The 26,121-nt window shown below is 40.8% G+C and overlaps 1 protein-coding gene and 1 pseudogene across 4 annotated transcripts in view; both read right to left on the bottom strand.

The window, feature by feature from the left end:
- Positions 1 to 26,121, bottom strand: part of ARMH3 (armadillo like helical domain containing 3) — a 304,301-nt gene that overhangs the window by 104,255 nt on the left and 173,925 nt on the right. For all 4 annotated transcript variants that reach the window (XM_066355941.1, XM_066355939.1, XM_066355938.1 and 1 more), the window contains 2 exons: positions 13,612 to 13,694; positions 12,548 to 12,674 (listed from right to left, as the gene is read on the bottom strand). In XM_066355941.1, the coding sequence (XP_066212038.1) occupies positions 12,548 to 12,674; positions 13,612 to 13,694 (210 nt within the window). The remainder of the gene's footprint in view (positions 1 to 12,547; positions 12,675 to 13,611; positions 13,695 to 26,121) is intronic.
- LOC136384993 (phosphatidylinositol N-acetylglucosaminyltransferase subunit Y-like) lies at positions 11,506 to 11,718 on the bottom strand (annotated as a pseudogene).

Below are 26,121 nucleotides of genomic sequence, written 5' to 3'. Positions count from 1 at the left end.
AGAGTGGAAGGATCTACAAATACATAGGTTAACAGGTACAGTCTGCTGATGGGTACTGCATTAATAATGGGGCAAAATTAGCCAATATTAAAGGTTGCTCTATACCTGCTCTAACAACATTTAAAACAAACCTGGAAATTGATTCCACATACATAACACATTCCAGAACAAAGTCCAACATTATATTAAAAAATTACAAAATAAAATTATGACCAATAAGCAAGGGAAAAGTCAGTCAATAAAAACAGACCTAGAGCCTGACCTGTGGTGGCGCTGTGGATAAAGTGTTGACCTGGAACACTGAGGTCGCCAGTTCAAAACCCTGGGCTTGCCTGGTCAAGGCACATTGGTAGTTGATGCTTCCTGCTCCTCCCCCCTCTACCCTCTCTCTCTTTTTCTCTCTCTCTCTCTCCTCTCTCTATAAAATCAATAAATAAATAAAATTTAAAAAAAAGAAAAAGAAAAAAAAAAAAAACCAGACCTAGATATGAAAATGATAAAACTAGCAGAAAAGGAAAATAAAACAACTATTGTAAGTATGTCCCATATGCTCAAGAATATTGAGGAAAATATAAACCCAATGAGGAGAGAAATGGACATATTTAAAAAAAAAGAAGTCCAGGCCTGACCTGTGGTGGCGCAGTGGACAAAGCATTGACCTGTAACGCTGAGGTCACTGGTTCAAAACCTTGGGCTTACCCCATCAAGGCACATATAGGAGTTGATGCTTCCTGCTCCTTCCCCCTTGTGTCTCTCTTCTCTCTCTCTCTCTCTCTCCTCTCTCAAATAAATATATAAAATGTTAAAAAAAAAAGAAAAGTGCAAATAAAAGTTCTAAGAAAGAAAAAACTTTCTGAAATGAACTGGATAAAATGAACTGAGATCAATGAGGTTAACAGCATATTTAAAAATACAAGAAAAGATCATTGAATTTGAGGACTGAGAAATAAAAATGATCTAAAATGAAATCTATAGAAACGACAAAAAAATGGAAAAAATTAAAAACTGTACAGAACTTTAGCGACCTATGTGCCACTGTCAAGAAATCTAATATATATATATATATATATATATATATATATATATATATGCTAATTTAAGTTCCAAATGAGAAAAAAAGAGGGGGGACAGAAAAACATTTGAATAAATTTTCCCAAAATTTTCACATTTGATGAAAACTAGAAACCCACAGATCCAAGAAGCTAAAGGAAGCCCAAGCAAAATAAACAAAGAAAACACTGCTATAAAACACAATAATCAAATTGCTAAAACCCAGTGATAAGAGAAAATATTAAAAGCATCCAGAGAAGAAAAAGACAGATTATACACAAAGAAATAAAGATTAGAATGACAATAGACTTTTCATTAGAAACTATGCAAGCCAGAAAACAACATGATATTTTTTTAAGTATTGAAAAAAAAAATTCTACATTTAGCAGAAATATCTTAAAAAAATAAAGGTGAGGTTCTACTTCCAGAATGGCAGAGTAAGCCCACTGACAGCCTCTCTCTCCTGGGTACCAGCTAAAAATCCTGTATAAAAACATAAATATTGTAGTAACTAACCAGAGGGCTATAAAAATTAAACAAAAGCGGACATATTGTAAAAGGGAGTCAAAACTTGGAGAAACACCTACAAAAGTGTGTTTCCTGGGGTTTTCCCCCCTATTTGCACTTGCAGGTTTGCTTCAGTCACAAGATGCATGATGGAGGAGCAGGGTGAGTGCCTAAAACTTCAATAGAAACCTCATCCATCTATAGACAGAAGCCAGGCTTCTGCCCGTCAGAGAACATAGAGGTAATTCTGGACAGACCAGAAGAAAGTGTTTCCCTAATTCGGCATATAAAAGTGCAATTCTCAGGCTTACCCCTGATCTGAGAAAGCATGGAACAGATACAAAGTAGCAAAACAAAAGCTTTAAGAAATAAACCAATATTTAAACCACAGTCCACAACAAGTGCTGGAGAGGCTGCGGAGGAAAAGGAACCCTTGTTCACTGTTGGTGGGAATGTAAATTAGTATAACCATTATGGAAGAAAGTATGGTGGTTCCTCAAAAAATTAAGAATAGAACTACCATGTGATCCAGCAATCCCTCTACTGGGTATATACCCCCAAAACTCGAAAACATTGGTACATAAAGACACATGCACCCCCATGTTCATCATAGCATTATTCATGGTGGCCAAGACATGGAAACAACCGAAATGCCCTTCAATAAAGGATTGGCTAAAGAAGATATGGTACATATATACTATGGAATACTACTCAGCCGTAAGAAATGACATAGTATCATTTATGACAACATGGATGGACTCTGATTACATTATACTGAGTAAAAGAAGTAAATCAGTAAAAGCTAAGAACTGTATGATTCCACAAGAGGTGAGGGAAGGGGTGAGAAAAGGGATGGGAGGGGGAGGGGCAAAAAGAGAAACAAATATAGGGTGACGGAGGATGATTTGACTTTGGGTGATGAGTGTACTGCATAACCGACTGTCCAAATAATGTGGAGATGTTTTCTCTAAATCTATGTACTCTGGTTGACCAATATCACCCTGTTAAATTTAATTGTCTAAATAAAAATAAAAATAAACCACAGTCTAACCCTTGAGTGGTGTATGTGTGGACCAGATCCACAGTAGCATAGAAAAGCCTTGAAAATTGAACTGATATTGCAACTGCTGCCCATAGAAGGTGAGACAGAACTTGTATCCTAAATCTAACTGGGTCAACTGCCTGCTGAAAAAAACAATCTCCAGAGGATTATATCTGAAACTTGAGTCTACACAACATAACTTTAAAAATATCCAGGATGTAGTCCAAAATTACTCAATTTACAAAGAACCAGGACATAGGGAGAACCAGAATGCATGATAAAACAAGAAAATGTAATGAACTCCCTCAAAAGAACAGATCAACAGATGCCTGAGAGGACACAGATGTTAAAATTATCAGATTTTTAAAGCAACTATTATGGCTATGCTCCATGAAAAAAGGTAAACACGCCTGAAAGAACAGAATAAAACTTCTAAGTAGAGAAATTGAAACTATGAGAAGAACCAATTAAAATATTTAGAAGTAAAATATATATTATGTAAAATTAAAAATTCACCAGATGGGCTTAATAGCAGAATGAATTGACACAGAAGGGCTAAAAATAAAACAACAAATTATTAAATATGAAGAAAAAAATATACTGGTTCTCAGGGACCTATGGGACAATATAAAAAAGTCTAACATTTGGTGTCTGACCAGGCAGCGGCGCAGTGGATAGAGTGTTGGACTGGGATGTGGAGGATCCAGGTCTGAAACCCAGAGGTTGCTGGCTTGAGCGTGGGCTCATCCAGCTTGAGCATGAGCTCACCAGCTTGAGCGCAGGGTCGCTGGCTTGAGCCTAAGGACATTGGTTTGACCAAGGGGTCACTCGCTCTGCTGGAGTCCCCTGGTCAAGGTACATATGAGAAAGCACTCAGTGAACAACTAGGGTGCTGCAAAAAAAACCTTGATGCTTCTCATCTCTGTCCCTTCCTGTCTATCTGTCCCTATCTGTCCCTCTCTCTGCCTCTCTGTCACCAAAAAAAAAAAAAGTCTAACATTTGGGTTATTATAGTCCAAGAAGAGAAGAAAGACAATGGGGCCAAAAAAATTTTGCAAAACAGAATGGCTGAGCCTGACCAGGCAGTGGCACAGTGGATAGAGCATAGGACTGGGATGCCTAAGACCCAGGTTCAAGATCCCAAGGTCGCCAGCTTGAGCACAGGCTGATCTGTTTTGACCAAAAGCTCACCAGCTTGGACTCAAGGTTGCTGGCTCGAGCAAGGGGTTATTCGGTCTGCTGACGGCCTGCAGTCAAGGCACATATGAGAAAGCAATCAATGAACAACTAAGGTGTTGCAATGCGCAACGAAAAACTAATGATTGATGCTTCTCATCTCTCTGTTCTTGTCTGTCTGTCCCTGTCTATCCCTCTCTCTGTCTCTAACAACAACAAAAAAACCCAGAATGGCTGAAAAATCCCAAATTTGGTGATGTTCAAAAAGCTCAGCAAACACCAAACAGGATAAACTCAGAAAAACCATGCCTAGACATATCAATCAAACAGCTGAAAGCCAAAGAATAGAAAAAAACCCTAAAAGAAACTGGAGAAAAACAACATATTATAAACAAGAGAACAATGATTCAAATGACCACAGATTTATTTCAGAAACCAGGGAGGCTAGAAAAAGAGAAGTAAAATCTTTAAAGTATAGAAAGATAAGACCTATCAACTCAATATCATACATTTAGCCAAAATATCCTTTAGGAATAAAGAAAAACAAATAGAACTTGTCACCAGGAGGTCTACTTAAAAAAAAAATGCAAAGAAAATTCTTAAAACTGAAAAAAATGAGCCTGACTGGTGGTGGCACAGTGGATAAAATGTCAATCTGGGACACTGAGGACCCAGGTTCGAAACCCTGAAGTTGCCAGCTTGAGTGTGGGATCACTGACATAATCCCATGATCACTGGCTTGAGCCCAAAGATTTCTTGAGGACTTGAAGCCCAAGGTTGCTGGCTTGAGCCAGGGGTCACTGGCTCAGCTAGAGCCCTCAGTTCAAGGCACATATGAGAAGCAATCAATGAACTAAAGTGACACAACTACGAATTGATACTTCTCATCTCTCTCCCTTCCCATCTGTTTCTCTAAAAAGAAAAAAAGGCCTGACCAGGCAGTAGCACAGTGGATAGTGCATCGGACTGGGATGCAGAAGGACCCAGGTTCGAGACCCCGAGGTTGCCAGCTTGAGCACAGGCTCATCTGGCTTGAGCAAAAAGCTCACCAGCTTGGACCCAAAGTCGCTGGCTCCAGCAAGGAGTTATTCGGTCTGCTGAAGGCCCACGGTCAAGGCACATATGAGAAAGCAATCAATGAACAACTAAGGTGTCACAAGGAAAAACTGATAATTGATGCTTCTCATCTCTCTCCATTCCTGTCTGTCTGTCCCTATCTATCCCTCTCTCTGATTCTCTCTGTCCCTGTTAAAAAAAAAAACACTGAGAGAAATGATACCAGAAAGAAATCTGACTTTTCAGAAATTAAAAAAAGCAAGAGAATTGGAACATATATAGGTAAATACAAAAAAAATCTTTCCCTCTTAAATTCTTTAGAATATGGATGATTGTTGTAAGCAAATATAGCATTGTCTGATGGGGTTTTCAATGTATGTAAATGTAATACATATGACAATTATTATATCAAAGTAATAACAGGGGTTGGTGATTAAAGAAACCTACATAGCAGCAAAGGTTTTATATTTTGCTTACGTGTTACAACACTAACTCTAAGAAGACTGGTAAAGATAATAAAATGTAATCTGTCTGACCTGTGGTGGTGCAGTGGATAAAACATCAACCTGGAATGATGAGGTGCCTAGGCTTGCCCACCCAAGGCACGTATGACAAGCAACTAAGAGTGGATGCTTTCCACTCCTCCCACTACCCTCACCTTTCTCTCTCTCTCTGTCCTCTCTCTAAAATCAATAAATAAAATCTTAAAATGTAATCCTAGAGCAACTGCCAAAAATATACAAAGAAATAAAACCAAAGCCAATTGATAAATTAAAATGTAATATTAAAAATATTAAAATTATCAAAAGCAAGCAGAAAAAGAGGTACAGAAAAACAAAAAAAAAGAGGTGAGAAAAATTAAGTGGTAGAACTGAAAAAAATGTATATCAAATGTATATGGTTTAAACACCAAATAGAGATGATCAAATTAGGTAACAAACATGAACCAACTATAAGCTCTGTTCAAAACAGCCACTTTAAATATAAAGATACAAATGAGTTAATAGTAAAAGGATAGAAAAACACATGTAGAGAGGCCCTGGCCGGTTGGCTCAGCAGTTGAGCGTCAGCCCAGTGTGTGGAAATCCCGAGTTTGATTCCCAGCCAGGGCACACAGGAGAAGCGCCCATCTGCTTCTCCTCCCTTCCCCCTCTCCTTTCTCTCTATCTCTCTCTTCCCCTCCTGCAGTCAAGGCTTCATTGGAGCAAAGTTGGCCCGGGCACTGAGGATGGCTCCATGGCCTCCACCTCAGGCGCTAGAATGGCTCCAATTGCAGCGGAGCAATGCCCCAGAGAGGCCAAGCATCGCCCCCTGGTGGGCATGCCAGGTGTACGCTGATCGGGAGCATATGGGAGTCTGTCTGTCTGCCTCCTCACCATTTCTCACTTCGGAAAAATACAAAAACAAACAAAAAAACAAAAATACATGTAGACACAAATCCAAAAAAATCATCATCGCTATATTAATATCAGACAAAACAGGCTTCAGAACCCAAAATATTAGTAGGAATAAAGAGAGACATTACACAATGGTAAAAAGGTTAATTCACCAAAGATGTGATAATCTTAAATGTATGTACACCTAACAGCAGAGCTACAAAATACATTGAACCAAAAGTGAAAGAACTAAAAGAAGAAATAAACAATCCTACAATTACAGTTAGAGATTTCAAAGCCCTGGCCAGTTGGTTCAGTGATAGAGTGTCGGCCTGGTATGTGGATATCCCGGGTTCAATTTCTGGTCAGGCACACAGGAGAAGCACCCATCTGCTTCTCCACCCCCCTCCCTCTACTTCTCTCTCTTTCTCTTTTCCTCCTGCAGCCATGGCTTAATTGGAGCGAGTTGGCCCCAGGTGTTGAAAATGGCTCCATGGCCTCCACCCCAGGCTCTAAGAAGAGCTTGGTGCGGAACAATGGAGCAACATTTCATATGGGCAGAGCCATCCCTCCTAGTGGGCTTGCCAGGTGGATCCCAGTCAGGGTATATGTGGGAGTTTCTCTGCCTTTCCTCCTCTCACTGAATAAAAAATAAATAAATAAATAAGATTTAAACAGTCTTTTCTGTTCCTTTAGAACAAGTAGAGGCCCTGGCTGGTTGGCTCAGTGGTAGAGCGTCGGCCTGGTGTGCAGAAGTCCCGGGTTCGATTCCCGGCCAGGGCACACAGGAGAAGCGCCCATCTGCTTCTCCACCCCTCCCCCTCTCCTTCCTCTCTGTCTCTCTCTTCCCCTCCCGCAGCCGAGGCTCCATTGGAGCAAAGATGGCCCGGGCGCTGGGGATGGCTCTGTGGCCTCTGCCCCAGGCGTTAGAGTGGCTCTGGTTGCGACAGAGTGACACCCCGGAGGGGCAGAGCATCGCCCCCTGGTGGGCAGAGCGTCACCCCCTGGTGGGCGTGCCGGGTGGATCCCAGTCGGGCGCATGCGGGAGTCTGTCTGACTGTTTATTCCCGTTTCCAGCTTCAGAAAAATACAAAAAAAATTAAAATTAAAATAAAAAAAAAAAGAACAAGTAGAAAAATCTGTGAAAATGGGGAACATTGTCAAACAACTTGACCAGACTGAAACTTACAGAACATTCACTTCAAGATCAGAATACAAATGTATAAGGAACATTTACCAGGATGGACCATATTCTGGCCCATACAATAAGTCTCAATAAATTTCAAAGTACTGAAATCACACAAAGAATATCCTTGAACCCAAAACAGAATTAAACTAGAAATTTTTAACAGAAAAATATCTTTCAAAAATTACCAAATATTCGTAAATTAAACAAAACAGTTCTAAATAAGCCAATTATCGAAGAAGAAATCACAAGGAAAACCAGAAAATATTTTGAACCTTAATGACAATGAAAACAAATAAAAATTTGTGAGATGCAGCTAAAGCAGTAATTAGATGGATATTTATATCATTAATCATTTATAATAGAATAAAATTTAAATCTTAAGAAAACAGCAAAAGAAAAGCAAATAAAACTCAAAGAAAACAATATAGAAAGTAAATAAAGAGCAAAAATCAATGCCCTGGCCGGCTGGCTCAGTGGATAGAGCGTCGGTCCAGTGTGTGGATGTCCCGGGTTCAATCCCCAGTCAGGACAAACATGAGAAGTGATCATCTGTTTCTCTCCCCCTTCTTTCTCTCTTCCCCTCCCTCAGCAGGGCACTGAGGATAGCTCAGTCGATTGGAGCATCAGTGCAGACAGAGGTTACTGGATGGATCCTGGTTGCACATAGCAAAAGTCTGTCTATCTCCCCTCCTCTCACTTTAAGAAAAAAAGAAAGAAATCAATTAAATGAAAACAGAAAAACAACAGAAAAAAAAAAGAAAATCAATGAAGCCAAAAGCTGGTTCTTTGAAAAAAACATAAATAAGCTTGATATACATGTGGCCAGACTGACAAAGAAAAAGAAAAAAAGATACAAATTACCAACATCAGGAATGAAAGAAAGGAAATTATTACTGACATTATAAGTGAGTATTACAAACTATTATATGCCCGTAAAACTCACAACTTAATGAAACAAATTTCTTGAAAGATACAAACTTCTAAAAGTCATCATTTCCCAAAAGCAATAGATATCTTAAATAGTTCTACATCTATTACATAAGTTGAATTCATAGTTTAAAATCAGCCCTGGCCCGACAGTACAGGTGGTTAGAGCAGTGGTCCCCAACCCCCAGGCCGCGGACCAGTACCGGTCCGTGGGCCATTTGGTACCGGTCCACAGAGAAAGAATAAATAACTCACATTATTTCCGTTTTATTTATATTTAAGTCTGAATGATGTTTTATTTTTTAAAAATAACCAGATTCCCTCTGTTACATCTGTCTAAGACTCACTCTTGATGCTTGTCTCGGTCATGTGATACATTTATCTGTCCCACCCTAAAGGCTGGTCCGTGAAAATATTTTCTGACATTAAACCAGTCTGTGGCCCAAAAAAGGTTGGGGACCAATGGCATTGTCCTGAAGCACAGAGGCTGCCAGTTTGATCCCTGCTCAGGGCACATACAGGAACAGCTCAATGTTTCTGTCTGTCTCTCTCTATCCTCTTTTCTCACTAAAGTCAATAAATAAAAAATTAAAAAAAAATCTTAGGGAAAAAAGACTGCTATTCTTCATAAAATGTGGTGTTAGCTATAGGGTTTTTTTTGTAGATGTTCCTTATCAGGATGAAGAAATTCCCTTTTCTCACTTGCTCTGCTGGAGCCCCCCAATCTAGGCACATAAGAGAAAGCAATCAACTAAGTTGCCACAATGAAGAATTGATGCTTCTCATCTATCCCTTCCTATCTGTTTGTCTCTGTCTGTCCCTCTCTCTCTCTCGCTAAAAAAAAAAAATTAAACTGTATTTGTTGTACTCACAACTGTAAACCTATTTTTGCCCCATCCAGTATATCAACAGAACAGAATATAAAGTCTAGGGAATATACCTATATATATAAGGTCAATTGTTTTTTTGTGTTTTTTTTGTTTTTTTACAGAGACAGAGAGAGGCATAGATAGGGACAGACAGACAGGAATGGAGAGAGATGAGAAGCATCAATCATTAGTCACCTTAGTTGTTCATTGATTGCTTTCTCATATGTGCCTTGACCGTGGGGCTACAGCAGACCGAGTAACTCCTTGCTCAAGCCAGCAACCTTGGGTCCAAGCTGGTGAGCTTTTGCTCAAACCAGATGAGCCCGCGCTCAAGGTGGCGACCTCGGAGTCTCGAACCTGGGTCCTCCGCATTCCATTCCAACGCTCTATCCACTGCGCCACCGCCTGGTCAGGCAGGTCAATTTGTTTTTAACAAACGTGCCAAAGCAATTCAGTAGAGAAAGACAGTATTTCCAATAAATGGTGCTAAAACAAGTGAACATCCATTACAAACCATGAACCTCAATCCAAACCAGCAGTAGAGAAATCAAGTTGAAATGAATCTTAGACCCAAATGCAAAGTAAAACTATAAAACTTTCAGAAGGTAAGAAATAATCATTTTATCCTTGAGTTAAAGAGAGATTTCTTAGATACTACACAAAAAGCACAAATCATAAAAAAAATTAATAAACTATATTTATCAAAGTGAAAAATGTCAAGGACACTGTCAAGAAAATGAAGTTCCACACCAGTGGCTCAGTGGATAGAATGTTGACTTGGAATGCTGAGGTCCATGGTTCAAAGCTTGCAAGGCATATATGAGAAGCAATCAGTGAACTAAAATAAAGCAATGAGTTGATGCCTCTCATCCCTCTCCTCCATCTCTCATTCTCCTTTTCTGTCTCTCTCTCTAAAAAAAAAAAAAAAAAATGTATACTACTCTAAATAAGCACAGTTCATTATGTAGCAGTTACACTTCAATAAAGCCAATAAATTGGGGATTTTAATAGACAACTTTACTAAGTGAATTTCTGTTTCTGTGCAATCTGCAGAAATCTTTCCTGACCTTTCAAAGTCCAGGTAGGTGTGACTAGACTCCTCACTCACACTTACAGGGATACATGACCTCTTTCAGAAATACTATGGCGGAAGAGTCAATTTTCAGTGAGCCAATCAGCAAAAGGTTTGCAAGAAAGATTTTTATCTAATGCCCACTTCTCTTACAAGTTATGCTAAAAATACATAGGTACATTAAAACTCCTTAAAATTCTGTACCTTCTCAAATCACACAATGTTCTTCCTTTGGGATCCAAAGTCTTCTCTCTGCCACTGTCAGTTCCCACCCACTCGTTCACTCCCATCTCACTGCAGTCTCTAAATCCACAGCCTCCCTATTCTCTTCCCCTTTTTCTCACAAACATCAAGAAAGGGCTATAGGGCTGCTAACCAGCTTTTTACTGAGATGAATTCTCAGATCTTTTTATTATTATTATTATTCTTTTTATTTTTAGAGGAGAGAGAAAGAGAGAAAGGGGGAGGAGCAGGAAGCATCAACTCCCATCTGTGCCTTGACCAGGTAAGCCTAGGGTTTCACCAGCGACCTCAGTGTTCCAGGTTAACGCTTCATCCACTGTGCCACCACAGGTCAGGTGCAGAATTCTGAGTTCCTAAGGGCAAAAAAGTTCACATATTCCTTCCTACTGCCTGAGAAGAGGAGACTACTACATTTTTAATGGAAAAGTGTCAACATCTTATTTTATTATTACTAAAGAAATACAGTAACGGTCATTTTAAAAACTCAGAATTTTTGCAAGTCTGTAAAAATTTCCTTTTATTATATAGTTTTATATCACACTAGTTCAAACACATTTTTCTAAAACTACTCCAACATAGCTCATTTAGAATTATTTCAGTAATCCGTAACCTGTGACTTTACCAAAGACTGAATGTAAAACATAAAATTTCAAGTTATTAACTTTTAGACAAAGGGATAAACAAATTAAGTCATTAGATGATGGTAGGGTTATTCATTTCCAACAAAACAATGTGTCGAAATGTTTCTTCAGATACAGCAGTTATAAATTAGAACTATCAAAAAACAAGGGCAAAAAAAACAATAACAACAAAAAAAACAAGGGCAGAACGAAGGTATAATAAAAAGCTTCTGCAGCCTAAGCCTCCCCTAGCCCTAAGTCTCTGCCAGAAGCAAGGTACAGCGGGTTTCCAGTATTTCCATGCAGGTGAGCTTTCGGAGATACATGCTCAAGACTTATCATTAATGTACAGAATATAGCATCTGGGCTCTGGTTGCACTAATTATGCCTGAAGAGTTTAATAGCCATCCAAGTCCAAAGGTGGAATAACACACACTGGTATGGTAACGGGCAAGAGCAGACTGCAGAAGCACAGGCTGGCTGTGCTAGGGTAGCCCTGTGGGAATTTTCTTCCACAAAGGCCCAATACAACAGTCCTGCCAAAGAGACCAATAGCATAAGGACAATCAACTTATGAAGAGACAGAAACATTCTTCACTCCCACTTACTACTTGCCATCCTAAATTTTAAAAAGGTAGATGTCATTGTCTGATCAGGAGATGACGCAGTGGATAGAGCATTGATCTGGGACGCTAAGGACCCAGGTTCGAAACCCCGAGGTTGCCAGCTTGAGCCCAAAGGTCGCTGGCTTGAGCCCAAGGTTGCTGGCTTGAGAAAGGAGTCACTGGCTCAGTTTAGCCCCTCAGTCAAGGCACATACGAGAAAGCAATCAATGAACAACTAAGGTGCCTTATGAGTTGAGGCTTCTCGCCTCTCTGCCTTCCTTTTTGTTCCTGTCTGTCTTTCTGTCTGTATGTTTCTCTCTCTCTCACTAAAAGGTAGATGGTATTTTAAAAAATTGGTTGTATTTGTTGTTGTTTTTAATTATAATCTAGTGTTGCTTCTTATTTTGATGTGTTGTTCTAGCTGCCTGTGGTATCTATCATGTTAGGAATCCCATCAATAATTGGATAGGCTATTCCCAACTCTTCATTAAACAAATCACTTGTTGATGCTCATAGCTCAGTGACTTCTTGGAGAGAAGGCACAGCAGGCGCTCCAACAGCACAGGGTCGAAGGGGCAGGGCGGTCTTCTTGCTCTTGTCAGTGGACCACTACAACCTTGACAAATACAGGCACCTACAAGTAACCGTGGATAGCAGCACGCATGTCCTCTCTAATGCCAGCCACACCGAGACTACTACATTTCTATGCCAAGCAAGGGCACCAAGCAACTACAGAATCTTTGGTAATCTTTTCCTCTTAGATGCCAAAATCACAGCTGATGCAGAGATAGGAGCAAAAAGAAAAGACAGCTTACCCATGGAATATAGGTTGTCAAAGGTCTGGTGCATGCGGATAATCTCATAGTAGAGTTCATCATAGCTGCTGGGGGTAGGCAGGAATGTGTCGCCATATGTGATAAACATATTGAATAGGTTCACAATCTAAAAAAGAAGCAAAAGCCCATTTACTAGCACCACGCTATGAAGACTGGAAGGGTGTATCAGTCGTATACAATAGCCATTTCTTCTTACTGGCTTGCAAGACCTAATTGTTAAATTTTCAGGAATTTTGTTAGCTGGTTGTTAAAGCCATTATTAAAAAATAATTTACATAAACTTACAATTCAATAAATTATATTAAAATGAAGATAAAAATACTAAAAGTTTATTACTCCCTAATTACTTTCTGTTTTTTAGTTTTATCTATGCTCTTGAGATTAATTTACACCTCTTACATCAGGTACTGTGAAAACATCATATAATGGTGTTATTGCTCATCTTTTCCCAACTCTGCATTCAACAATGTCCTGTTGATAGCTTGGAATTGGCCACGGTGGGTGTAGTTTACCATGGAAATCAACAAAAGATAGAAATCAGAACTTTTTCTCCAAAAAATATTAAACATTTATGGACCTATTGTGTAATATCCTGAGAAGACAGTAAAACAACACAGTGCCCATCTACTAGCCCAAATAACCAGTCAGATAAACAGGCATCTGCAATGGCTCAGAAACCAAGTGCAACCATGATGGAACCACTCATCGGGCTGAGACATCTCTAGCGGCTTTGCTGTGTACCAACATAGATACTATAGTAGTACAGTCCAGTCTCTCAACTGGGACCAAGGCTCACTACCTAGATCTGACCTACAGCTGCCTTTGCCAGACAATATACTCTCATGAAAGAGAAAGAGTTCCAGGTTTGCCAAAGACACAGATAAGAGTGGGGAGCACCAATATAAAGATTCTGAGCCAAAAGGAAAATGAAGGCCTGGTTCCCCACATGGTTTAGTCCCCAGAACCCAACTCCAGTTTCAAACCAGCCCATCTCTGCCTTAGGGTATATCTTTAGAAAAAGAAATATTTTTTTGGTTACTCACCATAAGGGCTAATGTAAAAATATTGTGTTTGGCCAAAAGTACAGTCTCATTCGACATAAGGAACTTCAGCAAATTTATCAAGGCTGTAAGAAAAAAAAAAGATATCGATAAGCTAGTCAAAGCATAATCAATAAAGTTAAATAAAAGCAATGAAAATCAAACAACTCTACATAAATCCAAATAGAGCTAGAATGAGTAAGTCACAGCTACTAAGTACTTTTTAAAAACAGGATGTGGGTATATTTCAAGAAAGTACTGACCTTCCCAAGCACATGTCTACTTATCTGCCCACAGAAGGTTTTTAAAAATCTACTTTTTGCCACTTCTTAAATAGCAATTAAGTTCAGAAATTTTTTTTTTATTGATTTTTTAGAGAGAGGGGAAGAGAGAGAGGAGAGAGAGAGAGAGAGAGAGAGAGAGAGAGAGGGAGAGGGAGAAGGGGGAGGAGCAGGAAGCATCAACTCCCATATGTGCCTTGACCAGGCAAGCCCAAGGTTTCGAACCAGCAACTTCAGTGTTCCAGGTCGACGCTTTATCCCACTGCGCCACCACAGGTCAGGCTAAGTTCAGAAATTTGACTATACAAAATACATCTTAACTGTTCCAAATTTACTCCTGAATGTTGATTTCCCCATCAAATTTGCTCTGACCCTAGGCTGCTAGCATCTCAGGTCACCAAGTTTTAGCTATGTATTTGCTCCAAACACCATTGCCAAAAGGGACATTTTCCTTTCTCTTTCTTTTCTTTTTACAGAGACAGAGAGAGAGTCAGAGAGAGAGGGATAGATAGGGACAGACAGACAGGAAGAGAGAGAGATGAGAAGCATCAATTATTAGTTTTTCGTTGCGACACCTTAGTTGTTCATTGATTGCTTTCTCATATGTGTCTTGACCGTGGGCCTTCAGCAGACCGAGTAACCCCTTGCTCGAGCGGTAACCTTGGGTCCAAGCTGGTGAGCTTTGCTCAAACCAGATGAGCCTGTGTTCAAGCTGGTGACCTCGGGGTCTCTAACCTGGGTCCTCCACATCCCAGTCCGACGCTCTATCCACTGTGCCACTGCCTGGTCAGGCCATTTTTCAATTCTAACTGGTCACCAGATGTGCCAGCTATATTGTAGAATTTACACCTGGGCTTCAACTCAGGATGGGAAGAGAGCTCATGAAGACAAAACAACAAGCCCTTAACTGTTCTAACTATTCAAACAAAAGTGCACCTCTGCTCTGTCCTTTCTCAACCATGACAACATTTACTGAAAAGGTTCTCTTTCTGCCTGGCAATCCTTATTGAGGGGAGAGATTGTTAAAACCCAAGCAATCTCAGTGAGGAGACGCCAAATCCCTAGGTTAGCACTGCAGCTTTAAAGACACTGTGCAAATAAATATTATACATTAAAAAAACTATGGACTTGGGAAATGAATCCTGCTTCTGTGCCCATTATGACTACTGGCACTGTCTCAGCACCCCTAGTTGATGGGAAGCTATAAAAAAGGGGTTGGGTCTGGCAGCTGCTAGCAATAAGTGGTCCTCCTGTCTTCTCTCCCTCAACCTTTCTCACTTTCAGACACAAAAAAAGGCTTGACTTCTCCTTTTCTAAGACCATATCTGCTTATTTGCCAGGAAAGAATTCCATTCTCCCATGCTGTCTGAGCTTTGTGTGAGGTTACTACTCTTAGGGAAGAGATATGGGCTTTGATTTGAAACAGCAGGGAATGATGAGTAGGAGTAAGACTGAACACTTGCTGCCTGCCACACAACACCTCTCACTCTCGATCCTCTAAAAGGACAGGTACAGTCAAGAAGCAGCAGACAAAGAAAAGAACAAGAGCCTGTCTACACTGTTTCTAAAGCTTGAATCTTCCCCTCAAATAGCAAAAGAGCCTTACTAGGGATAAAGGAGGTAGACAGCCTCACTTATGAACTCTTCACCCCTGCCCCAACTCAAATTCTTTGAGGTTTCATAATGGAAAGGCAAATGACAGGCGGCTGGCCCTTTTGATATAGTCTGTTAACAAGTGATCTGTTGGACTAGTTAAAAAAAAAAAAGTTCCCTGGGAGGGCATTCTAGATCACACAACCTGCTTAGCTCCTACCAGGAGCCCAAATAATGAATATGACTAACCTAGCCCTAATCTCTCTCATTAATGAAGATCACTTTGCTGTTATTTAAGGGTTGTTCACTCCACCTCCTACCTGAGAGCTCAGACGAGCCCTGTTAATGGTAGATAGCCTGACAATCACACTCTATAAACTCACAGGAGAAAAGAGGAGAGGATGGGTAGCACACATGGCATTTTGCAAAACATAATGGCTGGTGAGAGACAAAGCAGCCTTTACACAAATCCAGTGAACGAGGGCTTTTGTCCCCAGCACACACAGCACAAAGATGCAACTTCAGCAGTAGTTATGTGGTAATTAAGGGACACAAAACCTGGAGAAAAGGAAGTGGGAACGATTATTTATTGCCCCTCTGCTGGACTACAGCTAGTCTTGATCTTTGGGATTCAGAGTCAGTCAGGGATGACAAAGTGATAAATATTAGGGGAGGAAGAGAGCAATTCTTGCACAATCCAAGAAGTGACCTGTGTACCAACTGCAAGAGACGTCAGCAGAGCCAAACCACAGTGAGAAGGAAAATCTGGCACTGCAATACTGAGTCAGTGCCAGGGGATGCCTGCACTGTGCCCCGGATAATTTAGGTCAAACCCCCTCCACCTCCAAAAACAAGCCAAGGCAATAGGCTGCTAAAATGAACAAAGCAACCTTAAAATTGGCTCTCACAAGACTCTGATTCCTCTCCCACAGAGAATGCTCCAAATATCCCATGAAATAGTGCTTTTTTTTTCTTTCATCGTCTCCTTGACTTTGCACTCATTCTATCAACTGTTCAGTGTCCTATGCATCACATATTGTCTTCTATCCACTAACCTGATGTGATGAGAGTTCTGAGGCTTCAACATAGCAGATTATAGATTTTTTTATTTATTTATTTAGTTATTTTTTTAGAGAGACAAGAAGGGAAAGAGATGAGAACCATCAACTCATAGTTGCGGCACTTTTAGTTGTTCATTAATTGCTTGTCATACGTGCCTTGCCGGGGTGGAGGGGCTCAAGGCAGCGACCATTGAATCATGTTAATGATCCCACGCTCCAGCCGGTGACCCTGCACTTAAAGTGGTGACCCCGCACTCAAGATGGTGAACTGCACTCAAGTCCGCTCGGGGTTTATTGCCACTCTATCTACTGCGTCACCACCAGTCAAGCATTTATAGAATTTTTAGAGCTAGAAAGGACCCTCATCCAATTTTCTCATTTTTGGATTAGTAAACACCTCCTTTCCCCCAACATCCTGACTAGCTATTGACTTAACTGAGACCTGGTCATCTTTTTAGTGTTCTTTCTACCATTCCATTAAGATAAGATTAAACAAGCAAAAAGGTACCAGATGGAGTTAAATGTTAGAGGGAAGGCCTGGCCTGTGGTGGCACAATGGATAGTGTCGACCTGGAATGCTGAGGTTGCCAGTTTGAAAACCTGGGCTTGTGCGGTCAAGGTACATGCGACAAGCAAGCAATGAACAACTAAAGTGAAACAACTATGAGCTGATACTTCTCAATCCCCCATTTCCTCTCTCTGTAAAATCAATGAATAAAATCTTAAAAAAAAAAAGTCAGAGCTGTCTGACCTGTGGTGGCACAATGGATAAAGCATTGACCTGGAAGGCTGAGGCCACCAGTTCAAAACGCTGGGCTTTCCTGGTCAAGGCACACACAAGAGGCAACTATGACAAGTTGACGCTTTCCGCTCCTCCCTACCTTTTCTCTCCTCTCTCTAAAATCAATAAATAAAATCTTTAAAGAAAAATGTCAGAGGGAAGGAAGCTTACCTATAAATGGTATGCTTAGACTTGCTAACTCTACTGTTACCAGCCTTCTCTGGACTCTGGTTCATAACTTGCTCTACCTACTGGCTGCTCCACATTATTTGGTTACTTTTCCTTCTAGTCCTCAGCTACTTAGAGTACAGGCATGTAAAAACTCATTATTACCTCTTTCTATGTCTCACTCTCAACACCTAAAGACTCCTAGTAGCTTTTCTCAGCATAAACCACCTCAGCAGACCCTCTGTAGCTACCCTCATCTCTCTCCTTTATATCTCGTCTCTCTCATACCTCTCTCCATTTGTTTCTGCTTCCTCTCCCAGTATCTTTTTTCCTTTTTAAGATTTTATTTATTGATTTTAGAGAGAAGAGAGAGAGAGAGAAAGAGAAAGGCAAGGGGAGGAGTGGGAAACATCAGCTTGTAGGTGCTTCTCGTATGTGCCTTGACCGGGCAAGCCCAGAGCCCGGAACCAGAGACCTCAGCATTCCAGGTTGAATGCTTTATCCACTGTACACCAGAGGTCAGGCCTCTCCTAGTAGCTTATAAAAAATAAAAAAATGCCCAACATACTAACTGTCAACTAAAACTGTTCCTAGTTCCCTTGCTTAGGGTTACTGCCTTCAAAATTATATACTGGGCCCTGGCCAGTTGGCTCAGCGGTAGAGCGTCGGCCTGGCGTGCGGGGGACCCGGGTTCGATTCCCGGCCAGGGCACATAGGAGAAGCGCCCATTTGCTTCTCCACCCCCACCCCTCCTTCCTCTCTGTCTCTCTCTTCCCCTCCCGCAGCCAAGGCTCCATTGGAGCAAAGATGGCCCGGGCGCTGGGGATGGCTCCTTGGCCTCTGCCCCAGGCGCTAGAGTGGCTCTGGTCGCGGCAGAGTGATGCCCCGGAGGGGCAGAGCATCGCCCCCTGGTGGGCAGAGCGTTGCCCCTGGTGGGTGTGCCGGGTGGATCCCGGTCGGGCGCATGCGGGAATCTGTCTGACTGTCTCTCCCCGTTTCCAGCTTCGGAAAAAATACAAAAAAAAAAAAAATTATATACTGAATACGAGATATGATTGATTGGATCAGGCCTTTAGAGGAAGCCAAGATATCTCTTTCTTTATGCAAAACTAGAATTGAAATTAAAAAGTAGGTATAAACGCATAATAGCCAGGCTTATTCATGGCTATTATGATATAGAGTTCTGCCTAGGGGTTTAAACGCAGGCCAAAAGAGAATAACCTCATGTCAAAGGCGGGTTCAAAGATGGTAGAGAATTGGCACCAAGGATGTCAAGTAGCACAGAGCTGGCTGGTTCCTAGTTCACCATTCTCTGCACACACACATTTTTTAAAAACCGCCCTTGATCCACTTGTCTACTTGGTGCTATCTGGGCACATTACCAGCCAAACTGTTCCAAAGACAGGCACAGAAGTAGCAGTACATAGAGGGAAGTATTGAGATAACTGTAACAGACCAGGAGTTGGTTGTATAAACATAGTCTTGTTAATCAGTTAAGTATAATACATGGAGTCATAAAGAGAAGAGGGGCAGAATGTACTTTTTAAAAAATTTAAACCTTTGATTTATTGCTTCCAATTTTTAAATAATGATTTTAAAAATAAAGCAGGGGAGAAAAGGCTAACAAAACTCTTCCTCACCAAAGACTTGACCCCTAGTCTGAGATATTTCCAAAGAAGAACAGCCTGTGTTATGGAAACTCAATACTGTGTATACAGTTTTGCCCATTAGGCAAACTATGGCTGTTCATCTCCACAAATCAGAATGGCACAGCTTATCATAGAGAGTATCCTTTGGATGAGGACTAGTTTGGTAGGTGAGACTTTCCAGGCCTTAGCAGACAATTTTCATTGGCCTTCATCCTCCACTGGCTTTCATAGCCCTAGGAGAGGGCTGCCCCAAAACACTAATGCCAAACAGACATATCATATAGGAATGCATCATATCATCCTGCTGAGTGACAACTAGTTAATACCTATGCCAGAAACTCACAAAGTATCACAAACCTTCCTCTTTTATCCTGCCATCTACCTGATACTTTAATAGACACAACTACAGAAATCATATCCCCCAAATTGCATTCATCTCTTTTCAAAGGGAGAAGAAACACAATGGTCAGAAATGGCAAATGAGGTAACATTTATTAGCTGCCTACTAGATGCTAGGCATTATGTAAAGCACTTAAAAGTACATTATTCTCACTGAATTCTCTTAACTATCCAACGAAGTAGGTATTACTGGTCCTAACTCATAGGTGACTAAATTGAAATTCAGAAAGGTTATGTAAGTTACCTAAAGCCACATAGCTAGTTGGAACTGAACTGCATTATAGCATTAGGGAGGAAAATTTCTCCTATACCCTTTTAGGTTCCTTTTGGCTGGTCTAATAATTAAATTAACATGAGACAGATCAATAGGAAAAAAACAATCAAATTTAATACATTACATATGGGAATCCCATAGATATGAGGCTCTAAGAAGTGACTAAAGCAGGCAGCTTCTCTACCTTTTAGGCAAAAAAAACCCCAACAATTATTTGTAATGATTTGACAAAACAGCCTGACCAGGCAGTGGTGCAGTGGATAGAGCATCGGACTGGGATGTGGAGGACCCAGTTTCAAGACCCCGAGGTCGCCTGCTTGAGCCCAAGGTCACTCTGGCTCAAGCAAGGGGTCACTCGGTCTGCTATAGCCCCCCGGTCAAGGCACATATGAGAAATTAATCAATGAACAACTAAGGAACTGCAACGAAGAATTGATGTTTCTCATCTCTCTCCCTTCCTGTCTGTCTGTCCCTATCTGTCCCTCTCTCTGACTCTTTCTGTCTCTCCCACAAGGAAAAAAAAAAAAAGATACGACAAAACAAAAGGATTTTTGCTTAGAGTAGCAAATTAATGAAGTAACAAAGTTTGTATACACAGCTTTCTCAGCCTTGAAATTCCGTATCTCTGGAGATAAGGATGCCTTCTACCCTCCTGTTATATGAGGATACATTCATATAAGAGACCTATTTCCTACTTTAAGAGGACAAAGGCAGTTCAGAGTGTTCTTACACCTGCTGTTTCTCAAGTAACTTTAATTCAAAATAATCAATATATCAAAATAGCAATTCTGAGGTGACTTGCCCTAAACCACATCAAAGGCAAAATACTGGGAAGAAGATGCATAAACTCTCCTGCTGATATCTATGAAACTGTACTAGTTCTAAACTTCAATTAAAAAAAATAATTGTTGAGGTCAGAGAAGCTAGCTATCTAGGGTTAATGTCTATTTTGCTACCCAAAACTTTAAGTCAGAACTCCACTAATCAGCCTCTCACATAGCAAAGTGACCAACAAAAATATCCTATAAGTCCAAGTCCATCTTTCTTGTAAATGTCTCAAGATTTCAGTACACTGACCTAGGATGCTTGAACTTGTAAACTCTGAAAAACAAGAGATTGAAAACAAGAATTCCAACAAACAAGTGTCTGTATACCCATGCAGAGATAGAAAATAGAATGGTGGTTACCAGGGGTAGGAGAAAGAGGAGTCAGAGTTACTGAGTTTCAGTTTGGAATGACAAAAAAATTCTGGACATGAAAGGTAAGAGATGGCTGCACACCAATGTGAGTGTATTTAATGCTACTGAACTGTACAGTTAAAATTTTTATGTTCAAAATAAAATAAGAGGTCTAATGCCTTTCTTTCCTTGGACACTACCACAATCCCCACAAACACTACATCCCAGCCCAACTTTCTATAACTTCAGCATAACCCACCGATTATTGGCGGAATTTACATCATGGTAGACAGTATTAAGTATGGGACCAAACATACAAAGGTGTTTCCTCTTTGTTGAGGAAAGGAAAGGAGCCAAGTATATACAATCAAAGAGAACCATGTACTCTTGGGCAGCCTTCAAGTCAACCTATGGTAATCTTCAGAATAATAATCAAAATCACAATGCCACCAATGCACTGAAAGCATCAACAATTTTCTAGGAAATTCTTAGGGATCCTGGGTTCGACTCCTAATCTTTGCTATCTCTACTAAACGAGGCTCCAGATACCTATCTCCAAATACTCTTGAGTAAAAAATAGAGACGTTATGTCACTGCAATATTTGAAGTATTACATTACACATTCAATATGTTTAGGTTATATGGAAACGGCTGCTCCATACACATAGTTTCTTCATTAGAAAGTCTTTTCCACCAGGCACTTTGAAAACTTAGTATCTGGGCACTTTTTCAGGAACGACAAATGGACTACAACTGCTGTCTCTTTCGACTCTGTACTAGAAGCAACTGCCAGTCTCACACTTAACTTTGGCCCAAGCTGCTTTCCTTGGGGTGTCTTGTACATGAAGTATGGCAGCAGTGTACAGCAGTTCTGGCTTTACTGTACGCAGACACAGGTGGAATAAAGAATAGTGTGCAGGTTCTGAGAAGCTGAACCAGGAAAAGTACCTTGATGGTACCTGGAGTCCCAATTGAATTCCCAGATACAGAGACAACTGATCTAGTTTTCAAATGGAAAGAGTTCAGTACCATCACCTAAGAATCCTGCCACCTTACTAAGGCCCTCCTTACTCCACAAGGAACCTTGTTTGCCGAGCTGTTGCTAGTATTTATATACCCCACACAATGAAGACTTTACCAGATATTTTTTCTATCCTGTTTTGAATTCAAGGAAAGGGAAATACGGTTGCAGAATGAATAATGGATATGGGAACTTATCCAGGACTAAAGGCTGTCTCCCATATTGAAGTAAACCAGGTGCACAGAAGAACAAGCCAACCATGGGAAGACACAATTAAGTGGTACCTCAGATGCCTGCCTTAGAGAAGCAGAGAGGAGGTTTAATTACAAACCCAAGTGAATGACATTTAAATAAGATTAAAAACAGGAAGTAGACAGAAAGCCTCCTAGCAGAGCACAAATAAATGCCTCAGAAGAATCAGGCCAGAGAGAGCTGTCTGTTTGGACAGCTTTTACACGCTATGAAGAGAAAGAGCTACAAAGCAAAGAGAAAACTGCCAGGCCCTGTTTTGTGGCCTGGCATGGAGCTAGGATGAGACACCACATATCCCAAAACCCACTCATTAGGGGAAATGGATAAATAATTTCATAGTGACTGATAAGAGAAATATTAGCATCTCAGTTGCTTAGGAAAGGTAGAGGAACTCAAAGGACAGACTAGAAATAGCACTGATGTAACAAACCAATGCCTCCAAAACCCCAGAGGCACTATAAACTCTAGCCAATTCTAGCATCTCTGGACAAAATTACCAATTACCCAGAGACATTGCCAGCAAGCAGTGGGCTCACTGTCAGTCAGCAAAGTGGCACAGGAAGGAAGGATTTGAAAACTAGCACCTACCAGTAGAATTTAAAAATACACTAAATGGCTTCTCAGAATACAGACATCTGGCTGCAAACCCAAGCACTTCACTGAACAAAAGCCAATGAATCAAACCAGAAAACAAAATGGCTTTGGTTGCAAGCAATGAACCCCTCCAGGTGAAGACTGCACGTAAGTCAGTACATCTGGCAGAAGGATTCTGGGAAGATGTCAGAGTAGGAAGCATCAGTACTCTCTCTCTCTCCATCTAGATAATAACTACACTGGCAGAACCTGTCTGATGAACTATTTTGGAACTCTGGACCCTGATGAAGATTTGAAGCTTCCACAAGACTTGGATGGCATATTTTGGTTAATTTCAGTCTATTTCAGCTCTTAGCACAGTAGCAACTACCCATCTCTCGCCTTCAGCTGTATGGCCTGTACCATGCACCTGTTCCTGGAACAGTCCGCATACAGCTTGTGGAAGCTAGGGTGGGCAAAAATGACCCTGTCCCCCCAATACTGGGGACATGTGTTCTGATGGCTGACTGCTGCTTCTGATCCCAGGGCTACAAAGAGATGGGCAGCCACTGTTGTTGTGCCTCCCACAGTAATGAAGCCCTTCCCCCTCCAGATAAGTGACTTCCAGGAGATTTAAAAGGCAAATATCCCCATTTCCTCTGCCTTAATTTTTCACTTTTCCCCTTTAGAAAACTAGACATTGAAGACTAAGACATTCAAGCCCTGGCCGGTTGGCTCAGTGGTAGAGGGTTGGCCCGGCGTGTGGATGTCCTGTGTTCAATTACTGGTCAGGACACACAGGAGAAGAGCCCATCTGCTTCTCTACCCCTCCTCCTCTCGCTTCTCTCCTGCCCCCTCTTTCTTCTCCTCCCTTCCTACAGCCAGGGCTCCATTGGAGTGAGTTGGCCCCAGGTGCTGAGGATGGCTCCATGGCCTCTGCCTCAGGTGCTAAAAAAATGGCTCCAGTTGCAACTGAACAAGGGCCCCATAAGAGCAGAGCATTGCCCCTAGTGGGCTTGCCGGGTGGATCCCGGTCGGGGCACATGCAGGAATCGGTCTCTGCCTCTCCTGCTCTCACTTAAAAAAAAAAAAAAAAGACCAAGACAAAAACAAGTGCACATACAGGGAAAATTAGAACATGACTGTGCACACCCAGGAAAAGGCTCAGAAGAGACCTAAGAAGACAAGTTTGCTCAAGCTGATCCTCAACACTGACAGCCTACAACAATCAAAATAACAACAAAACAGCAAACTCTGAGGAAGGGGCAGAATCTGACTTCTTGAACCTTGACGATATTATATTAAGTGAAATAAGCCTCACAAAAAGACAAATACTGGATGATTCCACTTACATGGGGTACTTAGAAAGTAGACTGGTGCTTGCCAGGTCTGGGGAAGAAGGGAATGGAGAGTTATTGTTTAATCGGTACATAGTGTTAGTTTTACAAATAAAGGAAATTATGGGTAAAGATGGTGGTGATGGCTGCATAACAATGTGAACATATTTAATACCGCTGAACTGTATATTTTAAAAAAATGGCTAAAATGGTAAATTTTATGTTATGTGTGTTTTACCACAATAAAAAAAAAGTAATTATATCAACAGGCTACATATCCTAAAGGCTTTATATGCCTCTAGATAAAATGGAGAAAAGAACAATTGTTTTCTTAAAATGGAAGTTAGGTTCTGTCTTATCATTTTCCTTGTTGTTGAAGTGTATCTGTGAAAAGAGAAAATTCAGTTCTCAACTATCTCCAATTTGCCATTTACTTGGAACACTGCAATCCTCACAGTTACCACCCACCCTTCTTATAATGAAAATGAACTTTCATGCAAAAGTTCCCATATAGATCTTAAGACTTTAGGAAATGCAGGATCCCATATACCTCATTCCCGTATAACTGCCTCTAAGCATGCTCAGAAGCCACTGCCTTGCCTGACCAGGCGGTGGCGCAGTGTATAGAGCATCAGACTGGGACACAGAGGACCCAGGTTTGAAACCTCAAGGTCACTGGCTTGAGCGCAGGCTCATCCAGCTTGAGCATGGGATCCTAGACTTGACCCCATGGTTGCTGGCTTGAGCAAAGGGTCCCTTGCTCTGCTGTAGTCCCCTGGTCAAGGCACATATGAGAAAGCAATCAATGAACAACTAACTAAGGTGCTGCAATGAAGAATTGATGCTTCTCATCTCTCTCCCTTCCTGTCTGTCTGTCCCTATCTGTCCCTCTCTCTGACTCTCTTGCCGTAAAAAAAAAAAAATTCTAGGGCCCTAAAGTACATGCTTAGTTTTCTCAACATTGCCCAATTGAGAGAGAGCCAAATCACTCTTTAGGAAATCTAGTATCAGTGAAACCATGTGTCTCATGTAGATACCAAACCTTTACTTTCTACCAAAATGAATGAAAACCAATGACAGACCTATCCTGCTCACTCACGGCCAGGGAACGAAGATACTAATGAAACCAAATGATATGTTCCTTTAGAATGATGATAGACACAGCAAGAAAAGCATAGCTATTCCTTCCTCTGTCTCTTTAAGTTAACAAAATGCTAATGGACCTCTGGAAAGGAGCAGGGGTAGTCAACCTTTTTATACCTACCGCCCACTTTTGTATCTCTGTTAGTAGTAAAATTTTCTAACCGCCCACTGGTTCCACAGTAATGGTGATTTATAAAGTAGGGATGTAACTTTACTTAATAAAATTTATAAAGCAGAGTTACAGCAAGTTAAAGCATATAATAATAATTACTTACCAAGTACTTTATGTTGGATTTTCACTAAGTTTGGCAGAATAAATCTTTATAAAACAACTTACTATAGTTAAATCTATCATTTTATTTATACTTTGGTTGCTCTGCTACCGCCCACCATGAAAGTTGGAACGCCCACTAGTGGGCGGTAGGGACCAGGTTGACTACCGCTGATGTATAGAGAAAAGAGCAGAAATTGCTCACTCTTTTAGGGATCTTTAGGTGGGAATCGTTTTCTCCATCTAACAGGCTAAACCTGTTAGAAATTCCTATCTTTTGCTTCTGCCAAGTTTCTGTGGAGATTATTGAAAGATTCAAAATAGTATAAATTTTGGATTTAGCCAAATGTATTGATTTGAAGGGAGAAAAAAATTCTTGGCATTGTTTTCCAGTCCTGGGGCTTTCTATAGTGCCGTACAGAATCTTTCATAACAAAATTATGGAAACAGAAAAATACCTTCTAATGGCCTGTATTAGAATACTCTAACTTTGAGAACTGATTATCCACATAAGATAAAAGCCTCCATTTTT

The sequence above is a fragment of the Saccopteryx leptura genome, chromosome 13 (assembly GCF_036850995.1).
Source record: "Saccopteryx leptura isolate mSacLep1 chromosome 13, mSacLep1_pri_phased_curated, whole genome shotgun sequence".
Lineage (NCBI taxonomy): Eukaryota > Metazoa > Chordata > Mammalia > Chiroptera > Emballonuridae > Saccopteryx > Saccopteryx leptura.
This window is presented reverse-complemented; position numbering and strand designations above follow the sequence as displayed.